This window comes from Gorilla gorilla, chromosome 4 (genome assembly GCF_029281585.2).
Source record: "Gorilla gorilla gorilla isolate KB3781 chromosome 4, NHGRI_mGorGor1-v2.1_pri, whole genome shotgun sequence".
In the NCBI taxonomy this organism is placed as follows: Eukaryota; Metazoa; Chordata; class Mammalia; order Primates; family Hominidae; genus Gorilla; species Gorilla gorilla.
In genome coordinates, this window is record NC_073228.2 from 50,897,117 (window position 1) to 50,920,340 (window position 23,224).

General features: G+C 48.7%; 1 protein-coding gene across 1 annotated transcript; it reads left to right on the forward strand.

The window, feature by feature from the left end:
* The first annotated feature begins 1,248 nt into the window (after positions 1 to 1,248).
* Positions 1,249 to 7,455, forward strand: KRT9 (keratin 9). The gene is made up of 8 exons (XM_031011467.3): positions 1,249 to 1,957; positions 3,088 to 3,170; positions 3,293 to 3,449; positions 3,721 to 3,882; positions 4,673 to 4,798; positions 4,921 to 5,144; positions 5,556 to 6,049; positions 7,139 to 7,455. Exons 1-7 carry the CDS (start codon positions 1,316 to 1,318, stop codon positions 6,007 to 6,009), a joined length of 1,848 nt encoding a protein of 615 aa, XP_030867327.1. The 5' UTR covers positions 1,249 to 1,315; the 3' UTR covers positions 6,010 to 6,049; positions 7,139 to 7,455.
* The last annotated feature ends 15,769 nt before the right edge of the window (positions 7,456 to 23,224 follow it).

Genomic DNA, 23,224 nt, shown 5'->3' on the forward strand with positions numbered 1-23,224 from the left:
GACATGGATTAGAAAGATCATTCTGGCTGCTGTGCAGGAAGAGTCAGAGGGAATGGGAGAGACAGGGAAGGCAGTTAGAAGCTCATGGCTAAGGTCTGGGTGAGGGCAGAGTTAACGGGGAGTTAGGGGGCTGAATGATCAGAGGCAGCCGAACATTTTTTGAGCATTTCTCACAAGTCTCTTACTAGGAGATGGACAAACTATTCATATCAACCTTTTTCAAGGAGGAAACTGAGGCACAGAGTATTTAAGTAACTTATCAAAGTCACACAGCTCATGAGCATGGAGCTGGATGGAGCTCAGGTAGGCACACCGGAGACCAGCATGTTCTTTACCATTCTCTTCTGGCCTTGGTGACCAGAATATACATCCAAGTTTCTGCCAGGAGCAGGGATAAGTCACACATCTCTGTATCCCCTCCCGAGTTCTGTATGGGGTAGGCACTCAACCAAGGTCAATTCCACACTCCCTGCTGGGCCCTGCAAAAGGACCAGGACAGTCGAGCCACTAGCATTCCTGCTCAGAGGTGAGCTAGTGTCAGCACCACCTTGTTTATTTGGTCCACTTTCTTCTTCCAGACCTTTGTGTGAACTCTGCACGCTGTCCTTTAGTGCTGGCGGGCATGGTCTCGGTGCCCGTCTCCATCTTTTGGCCATGCCAGTTGCCTCCTCATCAAACTGGAGTCTCCCAAGGGCAGAGCCTCAGACTGCAGAAAGCCTTGAGGATCCTGAGAGCAAGGATTGGTTTTCATCCATTTGGGGCTCCACAAGGGCAGGGGCTGTGCTTCCCCCTCCTCTATGATAACTCCTTAGTACCCTAGTTCCAGCTCAGCTCACAGTGGGCACAAGGTGGGAGCAAGGAGGGATGAGGGGTGCAGACAGTAACGACCATCAATAGAGGAGGTGACTCTGCTCTTGGGAGTTTCTATCCCGAAGGGGCTAAGTCTCAGACCTGCTGTTGGGGCCAGCCAGAGACCAGACTCCAGGATCTAGGTCACCCCTGTGGCAGTACAGCTGATTTATGGTGGCCCTGACAGCCTAATGTCATCAAATTATCCCACACAATGGAGAGAGGCTGGGCCACCCCCAGGCAGTCACCAAAGGACGCTGAGCCTGGGGCAGCCCGGCTGCCTCCGTATCCCAGACCTCCCTCCGGTCTGTGGGGGGAGGCTGGCACAGAACAAGGGCACACCCAGGCGTGCCACCTTCAGCTGGGGGTATAAGTAGGCAGCCCCAGGGACAGCTCTGTACCCTGCACTTGGGAGCCGGTAGCACTCCTATCACTGCTTCTCAACCCGTGAGCTACCAGCTGTGTCATGAGCTGCAGACAGTTCTCCTCGTCCTACTTGAGCCGCAGCGGCGGAGGTGGCGGGGGCGGCCTGGGCAGCGGGGGCAGCATAAGGTCTTCCTACAGCCGCTTCAGCTCCTCAGGGGGCGGTGGAGGAGGGGGCCGATTCAGCTCTTCTAGTGGCTATGGTGGGGGAAGCTCTCGTGTCTGTGGGAGGGGAGGTGGTGGCAGTTTTGGCTACAGCTACGGCGGAGGATCTGGGGGTGGTTTTAGTGCCAGTAGTTTAGGCGGTGGCTTTGGGGGTGGTTCCAGAGGTTTTGGTGGTGCTTCTGGAGGAGGCTATAGTAGTTCTGGGGGTTTTGGAGGTGGCTTTGGTAGTGGTTCTGGAGGTGGCTTTGGTGGTGGCTATGGGAGTGGGTTTGGGGGGTTTGGGGGCTTTGGAGGTGGTGCTGGAGGCGGTGATGGTGGTATTCTGACTGCTAATGAGAAGAGCACCATGCAGGAACTCAATTCTCGGCTGGCCTCTTACTTGGATAAGGTGCAGGCTCTAGAGGAGGCCAACAACGACCTGGAGAATAAGATCCAGGATTGGTACGACAAGAAGGGACCTGCTGCTATCCAGAAGAACTACTCCCCTTATTATAACACTATTGATGATCTCAAGGACCAGGTAGGTGCAGGAAACTGTCTCTGTCTCGGTCTCTTTCTCTTTCATTCTTTATCTTCCAAAAAAGTTAAAATGCTAAACTCTAAGCTCAGATAATAGCCAGGGAATCCACCTTTTGGAAATGTACGCTTTCATCAGAAACAAACTTGTGTTTGGTTTCTGGGGATCCCAGGATAGGACTTTGGCCTGTGCTCTGAGTGTTCACTTCCATTTCCTCAACTTTCAGAGTTTGGGCAGAGCAGAGAAGAGACCTGGGTTAACGTGAGCTGAGCTGGGACTGGATGTGGAACCTCCTTTAGGTTTGGTCTAAGTCAATACTTTCTCTTCCTTTGTACTTCTCCTGGGCTTCTTCAGGAGTGTATCTTGATCTTTTAAGGTATTTTGGACCTGACTGTACATGTTGGTTATTCAAGTGTTGGAGAGGATCCAGAAATCTGGGAATGGAAGCTATCTATCCATCCATCCTTCCATCTATCCCTTCCTCCCTCCACCCACATGTCTATCTATCTATCCATTTATTCAGCCACTCAGTTCAGTGAGTGCCTACCCTCAGGGTTGCTCTGGGTAGACATAGTGATGTGCTAGACTTAGTTCTGGTGGAGCTCACGGTCTGGCTCTTCAGTATTCTCAGTGATTCCTCTTGTTTTAACTCCTGCATGTCTCTGGATGTGCTGTTTCTTCTACTCTAAACCTCTTCCATTTATTTATTAATGTTACATCTTAGCCATCCTTCAGGTCCCAATTCAATTGCCAGCCACCTCCTTCCTGAAGTCTTTCTTGATCTCCCATTGCCATAAGCCACCTCTCCTTTCCTTGAACTCTTTTAGGACACTTTTGACTTTGTAGTCAATGGTGGGCTCCCTGAGGAACAGGATGTCAGTAATCTCTAAATCCTACAATGCCCTTTGCAGTAGATCTTCAAATATTTGTTGAATGAATGAATGAAGGCCACACCAAACATCTTCGCTGAAGGCTGGAAGGGGTCTGTGCCATGTCCCAGCTGTTGGAAGTTCCTCATTCCTCTTGAGAATCTTCCTGGATGGAATCCTCACCTCCTGTGGCTTTGCCTGGCCTCTTGCCCTCTCAGCAGTGGTCCACAGCATGATTTCATGGCTGTGTCCTTTTTTTTTCAGATTGTGGACCTGACAGTGGGCAACAACAAAACTCTCCTGGACATTGACAACACTCGCATGACACTGGATGACTTCAGGATAAAGTGAGTCCTGCTCCTCTTCTCCTCTCCTGTCATCAGCCCTTACCCCTGAACCTCAGTGCTCTGGAGGTCCTGGTAGGGCCTGGTTCCCTCTTGATTGTTTTCTACCCCTGGCTGGTCTGCAGGTTTGAGATGGAGCAAAACCTGCGGCAAGGAGTGGATGCTGACATCAATGGCCTGCGGCAGGTGCTGGACAATCTGACCATGGAGAAGTCTGACCTGGAGATGCAGTATGAGACTCTGCAGGAGGAGCTGATGGCCCTCAAGAAGAATCATAAGGAGGTAGGGTGCTGGGGCTTATGGCTTACCGGGGAGAGGGAGGAGCAGAAATGCAGAGACAGCAGGGGAGCTTTGGAACATTACCTGGGAGACACCCTCTCCTTTGCTCTTGAGGACACTTTCACCTTCTCCTTGGCATCACCTATGGTAGTGGTTGGGCTTTGGCTTCACAACTGTGTCCCCTTTTTGTACCCTGGGGGGACCAGAGGGAGAATTCTGAAAGGTGGTGCAGAGGACTTTATCCGTGACCTCATCTCCCCTTCCTCCCTGGCAGGAGATGAGTCAGCTGACTGGGCAGAACAGTGGAGATGTCAATGTGGAGATAAACGTTGCTCCTGGCAAAGATCTCACCAAGACCCTCAATGACATGCGTCAGGAGTATGAGCAGCTCATTGCTAAGAACAGAAAGGACATCGAGAATCAATATGAGACTCAGGTGAGCAGAGTGGGCTGCCCATTCATCCTCCTCCCCTCCATCTATTCCTATCTCCATCCCTCCCACCTCCCATTCCTTCATCCTCCTATCTCTGCATCTCTCAGTGCAGCTGTCATTTATCCATCTTCCAATGGAAGTCATTCAACCATCTTCATTCACTGCATACAAACATCATTACAAAGTAGCTTCTCAGTGCCATGTTATATGTAAAGTATTGATGTCTCAGAGGTATTGATGTCTGATATGAGCCAAACAAGACTGCTACCCTTGAGAAGCTCACAGTTTATTAGATGTGTGTGAACAAAAGCAGAATGTGAACAATTTAATCTAATGCTATGTAATGTAAGACTATAGGAGAGGGATACAGTGTGTCTCCCATACTGTACTGAGCTCCTTGGTGGTTCCCTTCGTCCTTGAGTCTCCAGTGCCCAGCCAGAGTCTGGCACATACATGAAGGCATGGTCTGTGCTGTGTGTGTGTGTGTGTGTGTGTGTGTGTGTGTGTGTGTGTGTATGTTTGAAAGGTGGGGGAAGTTTGGAATAAGGTTAGATTAGAAAGATGGTTGTGAGACAAAGCGTGAAGGGTCTTGCAACTTTGTTGAGAGGGAATGTCATGTTGAGAGGACTGGACAACCCTCCATGGCTGGAGGGTACCCAGAGCTCAGAATGACTTGTCCTTGGCTTCAGATCAGCCTTGGCCCTGGAGGTGAAGATCCTGGTGAATGGGGCAGAATCTCACTCATTGAAGCTCCTGGCACAGCCTGATGCTTACTGAGCCTTTGGTTTTGCAGATAACCCAGATCGAGCATGAGGTATCCAGTAGTGGTCAGGAGGTGCAGTCCAGTGCCAAGGAGGTGACCCAGCTCCGGCACGGTGTCCAGGAGTTGGAGATTGAGCTGCAGTCTCAGCTCAGCAAGGTTGGTAGTTCTGCTATAGACCCTTTGCCAAGCGGGGGCACAGGAAGTCTTTGCAGCCCAGGAGTGGGAAGAAGAGGAGTTATGATGTAGCATCCCTCTTAAAGCCTTCTCCTAACCCTTAGAAAGCAGCTCTGGAGAAGAGCTTGGAAGACACGAAGAACCGCTACTGTGGCCAGCTGCAGATGATCCAGGAGCAGATCAGTAACTTGGAGGCCCAGATCACTGACGTCCGGCAAGAGATCGAGTGCCAGAATCAGGAATACAGCCTTCTGCTCAGCATTAAGATGCGGCTGGAGAAGGAAATCGAGACCTACCACAACCTCCTTGAGGGAGGCCAGGAAGACTTGTAGGTGCCCCAGGATTTGGTGGAACCCCTGGGGGTCCCTAGGCCTCTGATACTACTTCTGTCCCTCTGGATAGAGGCAGCTGGGGGAAGTTCTTATACACAGGGTCTTATGGGTTGAGGACTTCTTCATCCTGGGGGCCAGGGGGACCTCAGTGCATTTGGGCTTTGGGAAAGGAGGATGGTGACACTGAGAGAACGGGCTGCCTCCCTGCTCCAGGGAGGGGAGGGCTCCACAGTCTCAGCTGGAGGCTCTCCTCTCCCAGCTGTGGTGCCCGCCCAGACTCTGTCCTCTGCCTCCCAGGAAGGAAAACAGAAAGATTCATGTTTGGGTCCTGACTCTGTCCAGGTCCATCCTCATATATGTGTGTGGGGGCCGCTCATTTTAACTCTCTTGTTTTCTTTCTTTCTTAGTGAATCCTCCGGAGCTGGAAAAATTGGCCTTGGAGGTCGAGGAGGAAGTGGAGGCAGTTATGGAAGAGGATCCAGGGGAGGAAGTGGAGGCAGCTATGGTGGAGGAGGAAGTGGAGGTGGCTATGGTGGAGGAAGTGGGTCCAGGGGAGGAAGTGGAGGCAGCTACGGTGGAGGAAGTGGTTCTGGAGGAGGTAGTGGAGGTGGCCATAGTGGAGGAAGTGGAGGTGGCCATAGTGGAGGAAGTGGGGGCAACTATGGAGGAGGAAGTGGCTCTGGAGGAGGAAGTGGGGGTGGCTATGGTGGAGGAAGTGGGTCCAGGGGAGGAAGTGGAGGCAGCCATGGTGGAGGAAGTGGCTTTGGAGGTGAAAGTGGAGGCAGCTACGGAGGCGGTGAAGAAGCGAGTGGAAGTGGTGGCGGCTATGGAGGAGGAAGCGGAAAATCATCCCATTCCTAGTCTTCTTCCTCAAAATCTGGTGACCAAGATGAGACAAAAGGTAAGGGACAATCCTAGGTTGTGGGGTGGAGAGTCAAGGTCTCACCTTTTTTTTTTTTTTTTTTTTTTGAGTATTTTTGAATCTCTGGGGAACACAGATTCTGAATAGAGCTAGATGTTAGGGAAATCTCTAGTGAGGTGTCAGAGACCTACCCTTGGTTCTGAATTGATCATTATTTTTGACAGAGCCTAGGATGAGGCTAGGACCAAATCTACACATGGCTGAGTCTCAGTAGTGTAGGAGATGGGTTGAAAATTGTGCATTATCATGACACACGCTATGAGGTAGGTTTTATTATAATCCCCATTTTAAGGAAAATGAAGTTCAGAGAAAATAATTTGCTCAAAGTCATACAATCACAAATGAAGGGTTCAGCTCTGTGGGGCTTCACAGCCAGTATTTTCAACCTTCATGAGGATGGGGGACCTGGATCAGCAACAGTTCAGGTGGAAAAGAGACTCAGGGATTTTAGTCAGTGGTTGGCTTGCACAAGTATTACATGATGCAACTGCCAAAAGGATGAACATAATCTAAATGTAAGAAAGGCTCACACAGGTGAGTTGGTCTCTAGATCAGGGAACATTTTCCCATGTACACATTGAATTTTATAAAATAAAAATGTAATATGAAATTATAGTAAAAGCCTGGGTAATATAACTGGGAATGTTTAGCTCAGAGAAGACTTGAGGTGCTTGGGAGCTGCCGTGCAGGGTGTCTAATGTGGTTTTGTGAGTCCAGTGGCACTGCAGGTCCATGGATATACATCTAGGAGTGAGGCTGGGGCCATCTTTTGCCTCAATATACAAAAAATTGACTAACAAATCTGTTGAATGGAGGGGGCTGCCTCATAAGCCCCCCATCCTCAGACTTGGGGGTGCATCTGTCAGGTTTGCTGCCACAGAGATTCAGGAATTAGATGAGGACCAGTAGATTGGGAGACCCCAGGGTCCTTCTACCTCAGGATTGTCCAGCTCTTTGAGCTCTAGTGTCCTTGCTTCGAGTTTCCCCATCTTTCCCCAAGTCCCAACCTCTCTGCTCCTGCTTACAGTCCTCCCTTCTCCCCCTCATCTCCCTTCCATCTCTCCACAGACTTCCTTTCGCGATACTAGAGCCTCTGTAAACTTCTCCTGCCCAGCCCCAGCTGAGCATCCCCAGATGGGCAGACTCCCGATGAAGCCTGCTTATTGGATCCTGACATCAGGAATAGCTGGCAACAAGCCCCTGTGCCCGTTTGGGACTGAACTGACTTGGCATATGTGCCTCTGGCTTTCCATTGGCTTCCAACCCTGCTTGGCTTTGATGCCTTCAGGGTTGGGGAGACAGACCTCTTTCCTCTCTCTGGCCTGGGGTGCTCTCACACCCTGCATGATCTTGACTATAATAAAGCTTCCCTACTGCAAATCAAACTCAGACTTTGACCCATTTGTTCTTTGGGATTAAGAAGGGATAGGGTGGGTGGGACACAGTAGCTCATGTTTGTAATCCTAGCACTTTGGGAGGCTGAGACAGGAGGATCACTTGAGGCCAGGAGTTCAAGACTAGCTTGAGCAACATAGTGAGACCTGTCTTTACAAAAAACTAAAAACAAAACAAAACAAAAATTAGACAGGCATGGTTGCAGGCACCTGTGGTCCCAGCTACTCAGGAGACTGAGGTGGGAGGATTGCTTGGGCCCAGGAGTTGGAGGCTTCAGTGAGCTATGATTGCATCATTGCATTCCATCCTTGGTGACAGAGTAAAGGGATAATCAATCTGTTATAAAGAGTGTGGGTTCACTTTTCTATTAGTTAACTTTTGCTTGTAACAAAGGAACCCACATTTAGTGGCTGAAAATAACAACCATTCATTTAGCTTAACAGTTTTGCAGTTTAGACTGGGAAGCTCTGGTTCCCTTTATGCATCTATGGTTCGCTGCAAGTCAGCCAGGTGGCTTTTCCTCTGGCAGTTGGCTGGATGCTGGCTGGGGTGATGAGGATGAATGGGGTCTGTGACTCCCATCCTCCAGCCAACTAGCTTGAGCATGTGTTCCAAGGTCATGAGCAGAAACATGCAAGGCATCTTGAGGTTTAGGTTCAGAGAAGTCACTTTGGCTGTATTATATTGGCCAAGCAAGTCGCAACCTAGCCCAGATTCAAGAGCAGGGGAAATAGACTTCTCTTGAGGGGAGGAACTGCAAAGTCACATGGCAATGGGCATGGATATAGGGAGGGCAATAACTGAAGCAATTTTTTGCAAACAATCTACCATAGTCTATTGTCACGTTGTGTGTTAGTTATGGAGGAAAACAAGACAAAAATGATGTGGTCTTTGCTTGCAAGATTTCAAGTAAAAAATATAAAAAATATAAAGTCCTTCAAGGCAAAGTAAGGGACATTCCACAAGACATCAGCCAACAATATTCTCTAAAGATTCTGATAGTCAAAAATCCTTTTTATTACTAGGGACAAATAGCCCCCCTCAGCCTATGTACCAGACACTATAGCTGCTTATTAAGCTACCCCAAAGTATAGAGGCTTAAAATGACAAAATTCATTTTGCTCATGAATCTGCAATTTTGACAGGGCTTGGTGGGGACTGCTTGTCTCTGCTCCTCTTGGTTTCATTGCTGCTTACAGGCTGGGGGCTGGAGTCATTTGAAGTCTTAGTCACTTACATACCTGGCCTCGCTGGGGCTCCTTGGACATCTCTCTCTATCTCTATGGAGAGTCTCAATGTGATCCCTCCAGCACGGTAGCTTCAGGGTAGCCCGACTTCTTATATGCTGGCTCAGGGCTCCCAAGACACATGTCCCAAGTGAGAAACCGCCAGAAAGAGGCTGTTTGACTTTATCACCTGGAAGGGGAAGTCACACAGTGCCACTTCTTCTGTAGTCACAGGCCTGCCTAGATTCAAGGGAAAGGGAATAGACCTGTGGTAGGCAGAATTCTGAGATGCTTTCCCAAGATTTCTGGTCCTGCTGTACACATATCTTCTTCCAGTTATTCAATCAAACACTAACCTAGGTGCTACTGTGAAGGGATTTTGGTAATTAAGTTCTGAAATGTGTTGACTTTAAGAGAGGGAGATTATCTGGCAGACCTGATTTCATCACATGAACCCTTAAAAATCCAAGAGTTTTGCTTGGCTGGTCACAGAAGTCAGAGATTTGAAGCCTGGGAAGATTTCAATGTGCCCTTGCTGGTTGAAGATGAAAGGGGGTCATGGAACAAGGAATGTGGATGGGCTCTAGGAGCTGAGAGCCAGCAAGAAAAAGGATTGCAGTCCTCCAGCTGCAAAGAACTGAAGTTTTCCAAGATCAAAAAAGAGTTTGGAAGCACATTACCCCCAGATGAGAATTCAGATGAGAGCTTAGCCTGGCTGACATCTTGATTTCACCCTTGTGATATCCTGCAGAGAGAATCCAGTTACGCCTGTGGAACTGTCAGCTAATACATGGGTGCTATTTTAAGCTGCTGAGTTTGCAGTAATTTGTTAAGCAGAAATAGAAAGCAAATACAGACCCCGTCTCCAGATGGAGGTGTGTCCATGTCACGTTGAAGAACAGCATATGCAATGGGATATATTGATGTGGTCATTTTTGGAAAACACAAATTGCCACAGGCTGGCTCAAATCACTGGCAGAGGGGTTATGTAAGAGTACACTTAGGGCATGAAGTGACACAGAAACCCAGGGGGATTCAAGATCCTGGAATTTGTGGATATGGGAGCAGGCAGGTCATCAGTGTCTCTGGGTCAAAGGTGGCTCTAGCAAGACACCTGAGCAGTGAGAGTCTGTGATCTCTTTTCTAGCGCTCCGCTGTTAATATGCAATTGTTTACTCTTCTCTGGTTCTTTTTCTGCTACATGCTGTCTTCCTCATCTACCATTTTACATATCTTTTTATTTATTTTAGTAATTATTATTATTATTTTTTGAGACGGAGTCTCACTCTGTCGTCCAGGCTGAAGTGCAGTGGCACGATCTCAGCTCAATCCAACCTCTACCTCCCGGGTTCAAGCAATTTTCTGCCTCAGTCTCCTGAGTAGCTGGAACTACAGGCACCTGCCACCACGCTGAGCTAATTTTTGTATTTTTAGTAAAGACGGGGGTTTCACCATGTTGGCCAGACTGGTCTTGAACTCTTGATCTCAGGTGATCCACTTGCCTCGGCCTCCCAAAGTGCTGGGATTACAGGTGTGAGCCACAAGGCCTGGCCCATTTTATGTATCTTTTCTCTACCTCAATTTGGGAAATTCTCCACCTTAAGTGTGAAGCTCCCCAAGGGAGAGGTCAGAAACTTGCTTTTCCGAGCTCACCTGCATCTAGGGCATGGGCCTCTGACAGCCCTGCCACTCAGGTGCGCCCGCACAAGACTTTTTTTTTTTTTTTTTAACCATGGCACACCATTGGAGTGAAGGACTTTGATTTTGATTTAAAGGAGGTGCTGAGTGGAATTTTTTATGGCAGGAAGCAGGTTGGGCAGAGATATGTGATTTTTTGAGGAAGCAATAGCAGTGGCTCTGGCAAAGACATGCAGTGCCCACCATCCATAGTTTGAGCTTCAATTTTGGTGGCCAGAAGTGACAGCAGTGGTGTGTTCCTAGAGCAATCCTTGAGTGTGATTTGGGGAATTTTTCTGTTTGCATACCCTCCAAGTTTGATTCTCTGCACATCCTGGAAAAGATGCCCAGTAGTTGCTCCTTATTTCACAGGGAATACATTCAAAGATCCTGACTGGATGCCCAAAACTGTGGATAGTACCTAAATCTATCTACACTATGCTTTTTCCTATACATTCATACTTAAGATACAGTTTACTTTATAAATTAGGCAGACCAAGAGATTAACAACAATAACTAATAAAATAGAATCGTTATAACAATATACTGTAATAAAAATTATTTGAATGTGGTCTCTCTCTTTCAAAATATCTTATCATACTGTAGATCTTAGCAACCCCAGCATATGATTTTTTTCTTTCCGTAGTAAGTTTTGAACTGTCATCTTTTCTCTTAAAGAAAGCATTTTGCTGGCTAGGTGCGGTGGCTCATGCCTGTGATCTCAGCACTTTGGGAGGCCAAGGCTGGTGGATCACCTGAGGTCAGGAGTTGGAGACCAGCCTGACCAGTATGGAGAAACACTATCTCTTCCAAAAATACAAAATTAGCCAGGCATGGTGGCACATGCCTGTAATCTCAGGTACTTGGGAGGCTGAGGCAGGAGAATCGCTTGAACCCGGGAGGCAGAGGTTGAGGTAAACCGAGATCACGCCATTGTGCTCCAGCCTGGGAAACAAGAGCAAAACTCCTTTTAAGAAAAAAAAAAAAAGCACTTTGTGGCTTCCCTTTGGCAAATCTGAATTATCAGCATCACTGCTCTTGCACTTTGGGGTCGTAATTAAGTAAAATAAGGGAACACAAGCACGGCAATACTGCAACAGTTGATCTGACAACTGAGACAGCTACTAAGCGACGACTAGTGGGTGGGTGGTGCATAGAGCATGGAGAGCTGGACAAAGGGACGATTCCTGTCCTGGGCTGGACAGAGTGGGGCAGTGTGAGATTTCATCATGCTCTTCAGGGCAGCACACTTTAAAACTGACAAATTGTTTATTTCTGGAATTTTCCATTTAATATTTTTGGATGACAGTTGACCACAGGTAACTGAAGCTGTGGAAAGCGAAACCATGGATAAGGGGAATGACTGTGTTGCTTTCTCTGTAGGTGAAAGCATATTTATCTGGTACTCTTTGTTCATTGGGATAAAGAAAAAAGAATTTCCCACAGCAGGTGCCAGGGTCAATGGTGATCTGCTTTAGAAAAGGGACACAATCTGGATCAACGACTGCTGTTGGAACAACCATGTGATAAATTGTAAAATAATTCATGGCTATTCTCTAACATCTGTTCATGTTCTGCACAGAAAAACTAGGCAAGTTAACCCTAAATTTATCATTTTTTTTTTGAGACAGGGTCTCTCTCTGTTGCCCAGGCCGGTGGGCAGTGGTACAATCACAGCTCACTGAAGCCTTGACCTCCCAGGTTCAAGCAATCCTCCTACCTCAGGCTCCCAAGTAGCTGGGACTACAAGCGTGTGCCACCAGGCCAGACTAATTTTTGAAGTTTTTTTTTTTTTAAACTAGAGGCAGGGATCTCACTCTATTGCCAGGGCTGGTCTTACATTCCTGTGTTCTCTCCCCATCTTGCCCTTCCAAAGTGCAGGGATTACAGGCTTGAGCCACCACTCCTGGCCCATCAAATATTTCATGTGGCACTAATCTCTGTCATTCCCTTAGAGATGTAGTGTTGCTGGCCCTTTTTCTAAACCACGTAATCCTTACTCCATGGATCAGGATCCATTTACTGACTATGTCTAATCCACTCCAGACACTGTGAAATAACCATAGGATTGGTCTGGGATACCACTGGGCTCATGAGAAGCAAACTTGGGCTAAAACTCCATTTGTCATCTTATCTCTATATTGGTTAGATTCTCAATTGCAACTACCAGAAACTACTTTGCCTATTTTAACAAGAAAGGGATTTTCAAGAGCTCTAGATACCTTAGAGAATCATTAGGAGGGCTGGAGAAACAGAATCTAGGGTGATTTTTCCAGAACCCCCCAAATGACAAAGCAGAGTGGATCTGCCAAGGGAGTTGCTGCCTCTGCCAAGATCATGAAACCCTCAAGTCAGATTGGAGCCTTCTGAGTCCATTCTGCACTAATTCTGGACTCAGCTGGAGTTGCAGAGCCACGCTGCTTCTGCTGTCCATACCAGTAAGCTGGATGTCCCAGGTGAACCTCATTTCCTCACCTACCTCCCTTCTAAACCAAGCCCACATGGGTGCGTCTGAGTAGTAGAACCTAAATTGCTCAGCTCATCTTAGTGGCAAGGGAGGCTGGTAAATGTAGTTTTTAGATCTGCCTGGAAAAGAATAGTGACAAGATGACAGATACAACCTACACTCACATGAGCTTCCATTCTAACGGCGGAACCACAGTATTGCTCTGCATTTTCAGAGATTAGAATTGGTTTGGAGCCAGCGTCCAATCATCCCTAAAGGCCTGGGTATTTTCCTTCCCTCAGGAGTCAGCTATTCTTGTAAATACCCACAGATTCCTATGGGAAGGTCAGGGTGGCAACCCCTGCCTTCTGGACACCCAGGTTCTTGTCTGGTGTCCAGGAAGAATCAGGTCACATGAACTGTTTGAAAGGTGATGAATGCAGAAGATTTTATTGAGCATAGGGTGGCTCTCAGTGGACGTATAGTGCATGCTTGTGATGTTACTGCAGGGCCCTTCCTCAAAGCCTCCCCTTCATTCAGAGTTCTCTGGGTCTATGAGCCAATTCCGATTTTGGAATTGGAATCATGGGGCTCAAGACAGGTCTCTTACTGACCTAAAGTTTTCTTTTGTGGGGGCGGGGTAGTGAATGTGGCAGATATGGAAGACTGACTCACTCCTATCAGTTTCAACATCCTTCTGATGAGCTTTCCTATACTCAAGAGGCTGGTAATCTAAAATCTACCCTTTTCCAGATTCCCCTACAGCCATAGCTTAGGTTTTTCCAATCAGATGCACTCTGTGAGTCATGAGTTGAGTGGGGAGAGAAGTGGAAGGGGAAAAGTTAAATGCTTTTTCTTTGTGTAGGTCTGCCAGGTATACTGTATGGTCCTGGGGCCAACATGTCTGGTAGTGGCTTCCTGATTCCCAAGTTTTCTGATTGTGGCAGACCAAGAGTTCCCTTGGGGTCCACTTCTGTGGTGTTAATATGGAAGCCATGCCCAGAAGCCCAATATAGAGTCTGTTTCTTCAGCCTTCTAATGATTTTGCAAGCACCTAATGCCTTGTATTAAATTTATTTCTGTTAAGAAAGTGAGATTGGTTTCTGTTACTTAAAACTGAACCCTAGCTGGGCACGGTGGCTCATGCCCATGATCCCCACACTTTAGGAGGCCAAGGTGGGCAGATTACCTGAGGTCAGGAGTTTGAGACCAGGCTGGTCAACATGGTGAAACCCCGTCTCTACTAAAAATACAAAAATTAGCTGTGCATGGTGGTGGGTGCCTGTAATCCCAGCTACTCGGGAGGCTGAGGCAGGAGAATCGCTTGAACCTGGGACGCGGAGGTTGCAGTGAGCTGAGATTGCACCCCTGCACTCCAGTCTGGGCAACAGAGTGAGACTCCATCTCAACAAAAAACAAAAAACCAAAAACCAAAAAACTGAACCCTGACTGGTGGTCTGCTCATGTATTTTTGTCCTAGAGACCCACCATCACAGACTCCTACAGATTTTATCCTAGTCCAGCTCTTCACCTTTGCCGTGTTGTACCTGAGATGTCATCTCCATTCAAATCAGGAGGCCTAATTCAGCTGCAGCATATTTCATCCACATCCTCAGAGAACAACTGTTAACTGTGTTTTTCAAAGATGCTGTGTTCCCCCGATCCATGTATTTCTTAAAAGCCAGAGTCTGCACAGTGTCTTCTGGGCTCTCACAGTTGGTGAATGAGTGAATGGATTCCACACAATAATTCTACCCCAACATTCCTGTCTCCCTAGGCAGTCAGATTCCTTTTTCTTTATTACAAAAAGGATTTTCTAGAAATAACTTTATTTCAAATAAGCCTTTATTGAGTTCAGTTTCTGTCATCCAACTGAGCAACCATTCTGATCCACTTGCAGATATTTAAGCTAGTAGCTGAACTTCCAATCTCTGGTGAATGCTTCCACATTAACTAAGCTGGATCAAAAATTCATTCCCAATCCCAGTCTTCACATTTCTGCTCATACAGATTAGCAGCAGCTTGAAATTCTCCTGGTGTGTAAATCTTTTTCTCTAAGCTTTGTCTTTGTAATTGGCCTCTTCCCCCAGGTATGCTGGCATCTGGCTTATTTATAATTCTGAAAGCAATGAAGGGTGGTAGGGTAGAGTGTGAAGATAATTTGGAGTTTGGAGTCAATTAAATTCTCTAATATCTTCCTGTTCCAATTCTGTGGGTGTCCCTCTTTCCTGATCAGTGCTGTAACTTTTATATAAGAGACTTGGCAAGGTTGTGATTTCAACTTGGAGAAGTCAATTTTGAGTTTATTAACTACTTCAGCATTGTAATGACAAGAAATGAGATATTTTTAAAGAATAATTGTGGACAGTCCCTGGTCCTCTGACTGTCTACAGAGTCAGGAACTTAGAACTTCAAGTGTATTACTCCTTCTCTAAGCTCTTCAGTACAGTTAAAAGAAACAAGCCCACTCCAATTTAATTCACATGCTGTGGGCTTCTAGAAGCTCATTTTAATCATAGCCAGATTTTCACTGGCCCATCTAGGCCAGATAACCAAAGTGATTCTCATGTCATTCATTCAACAAACTTTATTGGATAAATATGTATCAAGCTCCTTTTATGCCAGGCACTGTCCTAGGTGCTTGGGATATATCAATGAACAAAAGAGACAAAGATTTCTGCCTTTATAGAGCTTGCATTATAGGTAAGGGTTGGGCAAGAGCAACAAATGTAATAAAGAAATAAATAATACTATACTTGAAGGTGGTAAGTGTGCAAAGAAGTAGGGAATATCAAGGGAGATTGGAGTGCTATGGCAGGGTGGGGAGGAGAGCAATGTTAAATAGGATGGCCAAGGTTGGGTTCACTGAGAAGGTAAAACATAAGCAATGACTTTGAGATGGGATAGTTGCCCTGATGCCCCTCATGGGCGGGAACTGGAGCACTTTGTTTTTTCTTGTTTTTGTTTTTGTTTTTTTTTGAGACTGAGTCTCGCCCTGTTGCCCAGGCTGGAGTGCAGTGGCGAGATTTCAGGTCACTGCAACCTCCGTCTCCCGGGTTCAAGTGATTCTCCTGCCTCAGCCTCCCGAGTAGCTGGGATTACAGGCACACACCATCACGCCCGGCTAAGGAGCACTTTGTTTCACTCAGCCTGTTGCTGGCCACTCCTTGTGGGAGTCAGTGTGTGAGCAAGTGTGGGAACCGGAGCAAATGAACGCTGGAACCAGCCGGTTGCTCCTCTCTGGCAGGAGCAGGCTCTGTTCGGGCCCTTCAGCAGCGTCCCTGTTCTTTCAGCTGTGCTGTCAGGGGATGGCCAAATACCAACCAGTTCAGTGGAGGTTCAGGGTGGCAACCCCTGCCTTCTCGGCACCCAGGTTCTTGTCTGGCGTCCAGGAAGAAGAATCAGGTCACATAAACTGTTTGAAAGGTGACGAATGCAAAATACTTTACTGAGTGTTGGGTGGCTCTCAGTGGAAAGGGAAGATGGAAAGGTGATGGGATGGTGATCTTTCCCTGAAGCCCCACCGTCTCCGGCAGGGCCCCTCTCCAAAGCTGCACCATCTGAAGTTAGCCAGATCTATCCACAGTCTCCGATGCTCAGTTGCTTTTCTGCTCGCCGCTCAGCCGCTTATATCCTCAATGCTCAGCCGCTTGTGTTGCTCTGCCAGCTGAAGTCTTTTACGGGCACAGCATGTGGGCAGGCAGGCCAAAAAGGTAACATTTTTGGGGAAAATGGGGTCCTTTAGGGCCGAGGTTCCAGGCTTAAGGGTAGGGTTTAGCCAGGAGCCCAGCCCTTCTGTATCAACTTGACAGAGGGAGGGAGGCAGTCAAGCGTGTGTGGTGACCACTCCAGGCACAGCAGCTAGTGCTGATGATCATCCTAACACACAGTGCCTTGAGCAGAGGAGTGACAGGCCACTTGATGAGAGGCTGCGAGGCTAGGAGCAGAAACAGAGAGTCCAGTGTGCAGGGAGGTGAAGAGCCCCTGGCACTCAGAGTGAAGACGGTCAGAGGTGGCTGGATTCTGAGCATCATCTGAAGAAAGCACTGCCAGGAGTTCTTGAAGGACTGCATATTGTAAAAGAAAGAAGTCAAGGAGGTCTCTGAGTCTTTTGTCTGAGCAACTGGATGATAGGAGTTGTGGGATGGAAGTTGGCTGGTATGAAAGATGGGGAGTCAGTTTCAGACATGCTAAATTTACATTGTCTTTTGGACACCCAAACAGAGATCTTTTAGAAGTCTCATGCCAGTAATCACACTTGTTACTAAATTCTGTAGCCATCAGGGTTTTTGCCTGCAAAGATCAGAAGCCACACTCTGAAGCCAGTTTGTTAAAGGATGTTAGGTAAGCCATAGACTCTCCAGGAAGAACTCGCAGGGAACAGGTTTGAAGGCAGCACAGCCCGGAGCAAGCCCACCCTTGCCACCATCTGCAGGTGCAGATTCAATAGCCCATTCCACTTGGCGCTATCACCAAACTTGTGGCACTGCTGCTTCTAGAAGCTGGAGGTCTGCAGTTATTCCTTCCAGCATGGATTCCACCAGATGCCTCCTTTTTTAGGACATTAGCTCCCAGCTTACAGGCTTCTGTGATGTGTGTGACTGATCATGTGTCTGTGCTCCAGCTGCAAGGGAGGCTGGAAGGCTAATTTCTGGCTTCTATAGCCAGGAGGCACAGACACTAAAGGGAGAATTCCTTTACAAAGGAGCCGGGCGACTAAGTGTAAGAACAATTGTCCACAAGGAAGGAGCAAGGACTAACACTGATTGCGCACTTAATAATGTTCCAGGCACTTCGCTAAGCATTTTATATAAGATAAGGGAATAAACCCTGTATCTAATCCTCACAGCAATCTCATGATGCTGTCCTTGTTTTCATTTTACACATGAGGAAACATGTTTAGCGAGATTAAATGACTTGCTGAAAAGGTCACACAGCTCCTAAGCAGTGGAGACAGGAACTGAATCTAGGAAGTCTGATCCAAGGACACTGGGATTATGAAGCCCATTTTATAGATGAGGAAATTCTAAGTTAGAGAGGTTAAGTAACTTGTCCAAGGTCACATAGCTTGTAAATGATCAAGCAAAGATATAATTCCAGTTTGGCCTGGCTCCAAAGCTGGTGCTCTGTTTCCTGTTCTCTATGGCCTTGAGCAATTATTGAGCCCCAAAAGAATACAGAGGCTAGCAAATCCCATAAGCAGAGGCTTGTCAAAAATACCTTATGTGGGCTGGGTGTGGTGGCTCATGTCTGTATTCCCAGCACTTTGAGAGGCTGAGGTAGGAGGATCACTTGAAGCCAGAAATTTGAGATCAGCCTGGGCAACAGAGCAAGACCCCACATCTACCAAAAAAAGAAAAAAATATTAGACAGGCTTGGTGGCATGCACCTGTTGTCCTAATTACTGGGTTACTTGGGAGGCTGAGGTGGGAGGATCACTTGAGCCCAGAAGTTTGAGGCTGCTGTGAACCATAATCATACCACTGTACTCCAGCCAGGGCAACAGAATGAGACTGTCTCTAAATTAAAAAAAAAAAAAAAAAAAGAAAAAGAAAAGAAAAAAAAAAGGAAAGAAAAAAGCCTTACGTGGGAAGCAATGACTGTATGAAGAGCTGAGAATAAGATGAGTGACCTGGCACAGGTAGATTCTTTCCTGGGATATCAGATTCCCCCTCGAAGGCCCTGGGTCTGTGCTTGTCAAAGGAAGGAATGGGTGAATGAGCAAACGGTGCAGGGAGGAGGATGACAGAGGAGGGTCTTTATTATTATTCATATCATTCTAACACTCCGCAAATATCTACCCAAATCTCTAGAGCTTTGATCTTGAGTGCCTGCCCCTTGGAGTGTCCTGCTTGGTTGCGGAGGCTGCTGCTGCTGCTGCAGCCTCTTGGCTTCAGGCTCTGAAGCACTCCCCATCTCAGGCCCAAACAGGAATAAAATCAGTTCCTTTCTCTGTTCCTCTTACTAGACCGAGATCCACTGGGATTGTCTGAGGGAATTCTTGTGAAACCAGAAAGAAAGTTCAAGAAATGATGCAACAACAACAAAATAAAACCCAGGAGAAATAGTAAGACAGGAAGTTAAAAGATCGTGAGGAGAGGTAAGGCCTGGTGGGTCCTCACCTGCCTGTTTTTGAAAATCTCGTATTGGAGTTCCTGTCTATTTTAATCCCCTCTTCAAGTCATTCATTCATTCATTCATTCATTCATTCATTCATTCAACAGATCTTCATTGGGTGCCTATTCTGTGGCAGGGATTGGGAATAGATGGAATTGTGAGCAGAACAGACAAGGTCTCTGCCCCCATGGGCTCACAGTCTGGTGCCTGAGGCAGACAGGCAGACAGGCCAGTGCTGAGTGAGTGCCATCGGTGATGGGCTGCTGGGTGGCTGCTGCCCTCACCCTGACCTGTCCTCCCCAGCTGGACGGGGGACTTCTAGGAGGGGGAGGGTCCCTACTGAAGATGGACACATGTTCTGTCAGAGCTTCTGAGAAGCTCCAGCCCTTAGGCAGAATGGGACAAGGAGAAACAGAGTTGGGTCTGTACTCGGGACTGCAGAAGCCAAGCATGAGGAGTTGTGGGGACAGTGCCCCTCCTCCATCCCCACCTCCCAGCCCCCCAGTATCTCCTTCTCCCCCTGATCCTTCCCTTGATCAGGCCAGGGCCCTGTCATTGTCCCAACAAATGCCTACCGCCAGTTCATCGCACCTTGTTTTCTCTGATGTCCTCGCAATCACACACCTTGTGCCCCTGAGCTGGGTACACGATCCTTTGCAATGTGTGCTACGAGAACTGTATTGCTAATAATAAAGACAAAATTTAATGACTCCACTGGCTGAGCTTCTGGTAGGTCCCAGGCACGTTAGACAGACTATTTCATTAATTCTCACCTCGGCAATTTGAGGAAGGTCTTGCTGTCTCAGTATCCTGAGTCTTAGACAGGTTCAATGACTTGCACAAGGTCACATAGCTTTTAAGTGACAGGGCCTGGCTGACTTGGCTCTGAAGTGAGTTCTCTTTGCAACAACCTACCCAGCTGAGCCCCTCCTTTGTTTAGAGAAGGCTTCTCCTCTGAGCTGGGAAGATCCAACTTTGACCCTCAATTCTCAGATGACAGTGGTTCAGTCAGGCAAGAACTAGCTGTACTAACTTGTAAACAAGTCACTTCTGCAAGGAGAGGCAGAGGCCAATGCTTGCGCAAGAGTGACTGATAAAGGAATGGGGCGAGGGCTGAGGACTCTCTGGCTCTACCGATTTATGATTCTGAAAGTCATCAATCTTAAAGAGAGATCTGCATTCCCCAAGCTTTCTTCTCCCCGAGGGGCCTCTCCTATCTCTCGCCAATATTGTGGCTCCCCTCAGCCGCAGGGGCAATCTTTCTGGTTTTCTCTTAGGTCCAAACACGAACAAAATAAAATCCTCTTTGCCCTTCTCTTGGTTCTCTTCTCTTCCTTTCCCTTCTTGGTTACACTTTGGAATTTTCAGAGGAAAAGTTTGCCAAGTCCAAGGAAGACTTTATGGAAATGAACAAGAGCCTATAAAACCCCATGAACTATCCGTGAACGATATAGCACGGTGTGAACTGTTTCCTTCACAGCTGTGGCTGCAGCGGCCCCTTGTGGCCATGTTACACGCCAGGAAATTGAGTGTCAGAGAAACCACAGTTTTAGCGCTAGGAGGGGAGCTCTCTTTCCTTAGAGAGGTGGCCTCCTCCACTCTTTTGTGGCCCAGAGAGGGGAAGACACATGCCCAGGGCCACAAAGGTAGAATGCAGGCATTTGGACTTCCAGCCCTCCTGGGGCTCTTTCTCTTGTATTGCTCTCAGCTCAACGTCCCTTTGTTGCTGTAGGGAGGCCAGGGAGCAGCCTGGAGTGTGGGGCCTGCCTTTGCCCAGACAGGCTCCCTCTGACCGTTCCTCTCACACAGCACTGAGCAGGGTCAGGGGTGCAGAGGGAGGCGGTAGGAAGGAGCCCGCCTGCAGGCAGGTTGGCGAGTCCCCTCGCGGCCCCCAGGAGGCGCTGTGAAGCCGAGTTGGCGAGGCCCTGGGCTCCTCCCGCACCGGTGGCGGAGGGAGATGTTCAGTCTGAGGACAAAGGAAGCTGCGTCCCGCCTAGGGACAAAGGAAGCTGCACCCCGCCTGGGGAGCTTGCAAAGACGGGGCCTTGTGGCCGGCAGCCTGCCCTGTCCGGAGCCGAGGTTGGCTCCAAAGCGGACATCACCGCCTCTCTCCGGGCTCCGGTGGCGGGCTGCTGAGGCACCCCACAACCACCTCCCCCAGACTTCACTTTGCAGACGCTGCTTCTTCTCTCTGAGCCTCTGAATGCCCGGTGAGTGGGCAGGGCAGGATCCCTGTTCCTGTTATGGACTGGAAAACAGTTTCACAGAGGCCGAGGGCTTGCCCGAAGTCAGCCAGCTGATGAAAGGCGGAGCCTGGCCTCAGGGCTTTGGACCGCCAAGCCAGTGCCCAAGCCCTTTCCTACACAACTCGTGGCTCCCCGGAGTTTGGCTCAGGGTAGAGGGGGAGATGCTATAGAGGAAGGCAGGAGCCTTTGGAGTCAGCTCCACTACCACCTGCCATGTCATGTAACCTCCCCGAGCCTCAGTTTCCTCATCTGTAAAATGGGCAGTAACCCTTGGAAGGTTGTTGTAAGGAGTGGACATCATGGATGTCAAGAGACAGCAGAGTTGCCTGATCCAGTGTGTCAATGTGGGGGCCATGGGGCCCTGTCCACGTGTCAGTACAGCCACCTCCTTGGAGATCCAAGCTGGGAATGTCAGAGCCTGGCTCTTCCTCGTTGAGGTGCAGTGAGCTGCCTTAGTCTGTGGTGCAGGGCGTGGGGGTGGACATGCTTTTGCTGCTGTGAGCCAGTGCAGAGATGGAGCCAAGAGAGGCCAAGTTTGGTGGGGTCAGGGACGGGGCACGTAGGAGGATGGTGGGATGAGTCACTCACCAGCTCAGATTGTGGTGTGAAGGGGAAGGAGTGTGGAGGCCGGGCCGGGCCTGGCAGCACCAGGCACAGACCTACCAGGAAGGGAGGCAGCCCTCTGGGACCAAGGCATGGCACCCTGCCAGTCCCACTTGCCCAGCCTCTGCGCTGCCCGGAGCTCCCTAGGGGTGAGGGTGGGCAGAAGGAGAAATGTGTCCTGGGACCTGTCAGCATGTGGGTCTGTGTGGGGAGAGACGGGGTGAGGGTCTGGCTGCTTTTTTGTCCTGTTCACAGCCCCTCCTGGTCAGTGCCAACGCCCTTCTTCCTGCCTGTGTGCTGGGGATGGGGAGTGCCGCTCCCAGCCAGCCACTATCTAAGACAGACAGACCGAAGCAGTGTCCACACATCTACCAGGCATGTTGCACCTGGCTGTCCACGTAGATGATCAGCCACATCTGCATCCACCAGGGGCCCCACAGAATATGACGGACTCTCAGGGTTGACCGAGTGTAGAAAGGGAACTATTTCTGGAGGTGTGGACAGGAGCAGCAGGGATCAGACAGCCCAGAGCAGAGCAGTGGGAAGCGGAGGGATGGGAAAAGGGAGTTTGAGGGGGTGTGGCCAGGGGAGGGCTGCCCTGCAGGAGCCTTAGAGCGAGCAGCTGCAGCCAGAACCGTGGCTGGGCAAGGAGAGGTGGGGGGATAGATACACAGGCCCCTTTCTTCCTGTTCTCCATCTTCCGCTGCTGCCTACTGATGGATGGCTGATTCCAATGGGGCAGTTGGAGGGAAGGGAGCCAGTGACGCAGGGATCATCCTTCCAGGTACAGAGCAGGGCAGAGGAAGGTGGAGAGTAGATCTAAGGATCCAGGGAGAATTATCAGCCCAACCAGTGGTTGGGCAAGGGGGCACAAATATGAGCCAGACCCCAGCCTCGAGGAGCTCACTGGCTGGTAGAGGGGATAAGAGCCAATGAATTCTCACCCATTTAGGGAGAGGACAGTGCCTGGGAGAGGGTCAGGTAAAGCACCAGAGGGGCTCAGAGGAGGAAGAGCGAGTGCCAGGGATCACAAAGGCCTGAAGGAAGAGGCGATGTATGAGTTCCACGTTGCTGCTGTAACAAGTGGTGGCAAACTCAGTGGCTTACAACAACACAAACTTACTATCTTCTAGGCCTGGAAGTCAGAAGTCTGAAATGGGCCTTATGGGCTAAAATCAAGGTGTCATCAGAAATGCTTTCTTTCTAGGGGCTCTGTGAGAGAATCTGTCTTCTGGCCTCTTCCAGCCTCCAGGGGCTGCCTGCCTTCCTTGGCTTGTGCGATCTTCCTCCTTCAAAGTGCCTCACTTTGACCTCTGCTTCCATGGTGCCAGCTCCTCTCTGTGACCTTGACCATCTCGCCTCTCTCTTACAAGGACCCTTGTGATTACTTTGGACTCAATTGGATAATCCAGGATAAACAAACCCCCATTCCAAGATCCTTAAT

Coding starts and splice junctions, on each gene's coding strand:
- KRT9 (XM_031011467.3), top strand. CDS start 1,316: ATGAGCTGCAGACAGTTCTCCTCGTCCTACTTGAGCCGCAGCGGCGGA. Junction 3,883..4,672: donor AGAATCAATATGAGACTCAG/GTGAGCAGAGTG, acceptor TTGGTTTTGCAG/ATAACCCAGATCGAGCATGA. Junction 5,145..5,555: donor GAGGGAGGCCAGGAAGACTT/GTAGGTGCCCCA, acceptor TTTCTTTCTTAG/TGAATCCTCCGGAGCTGGAA.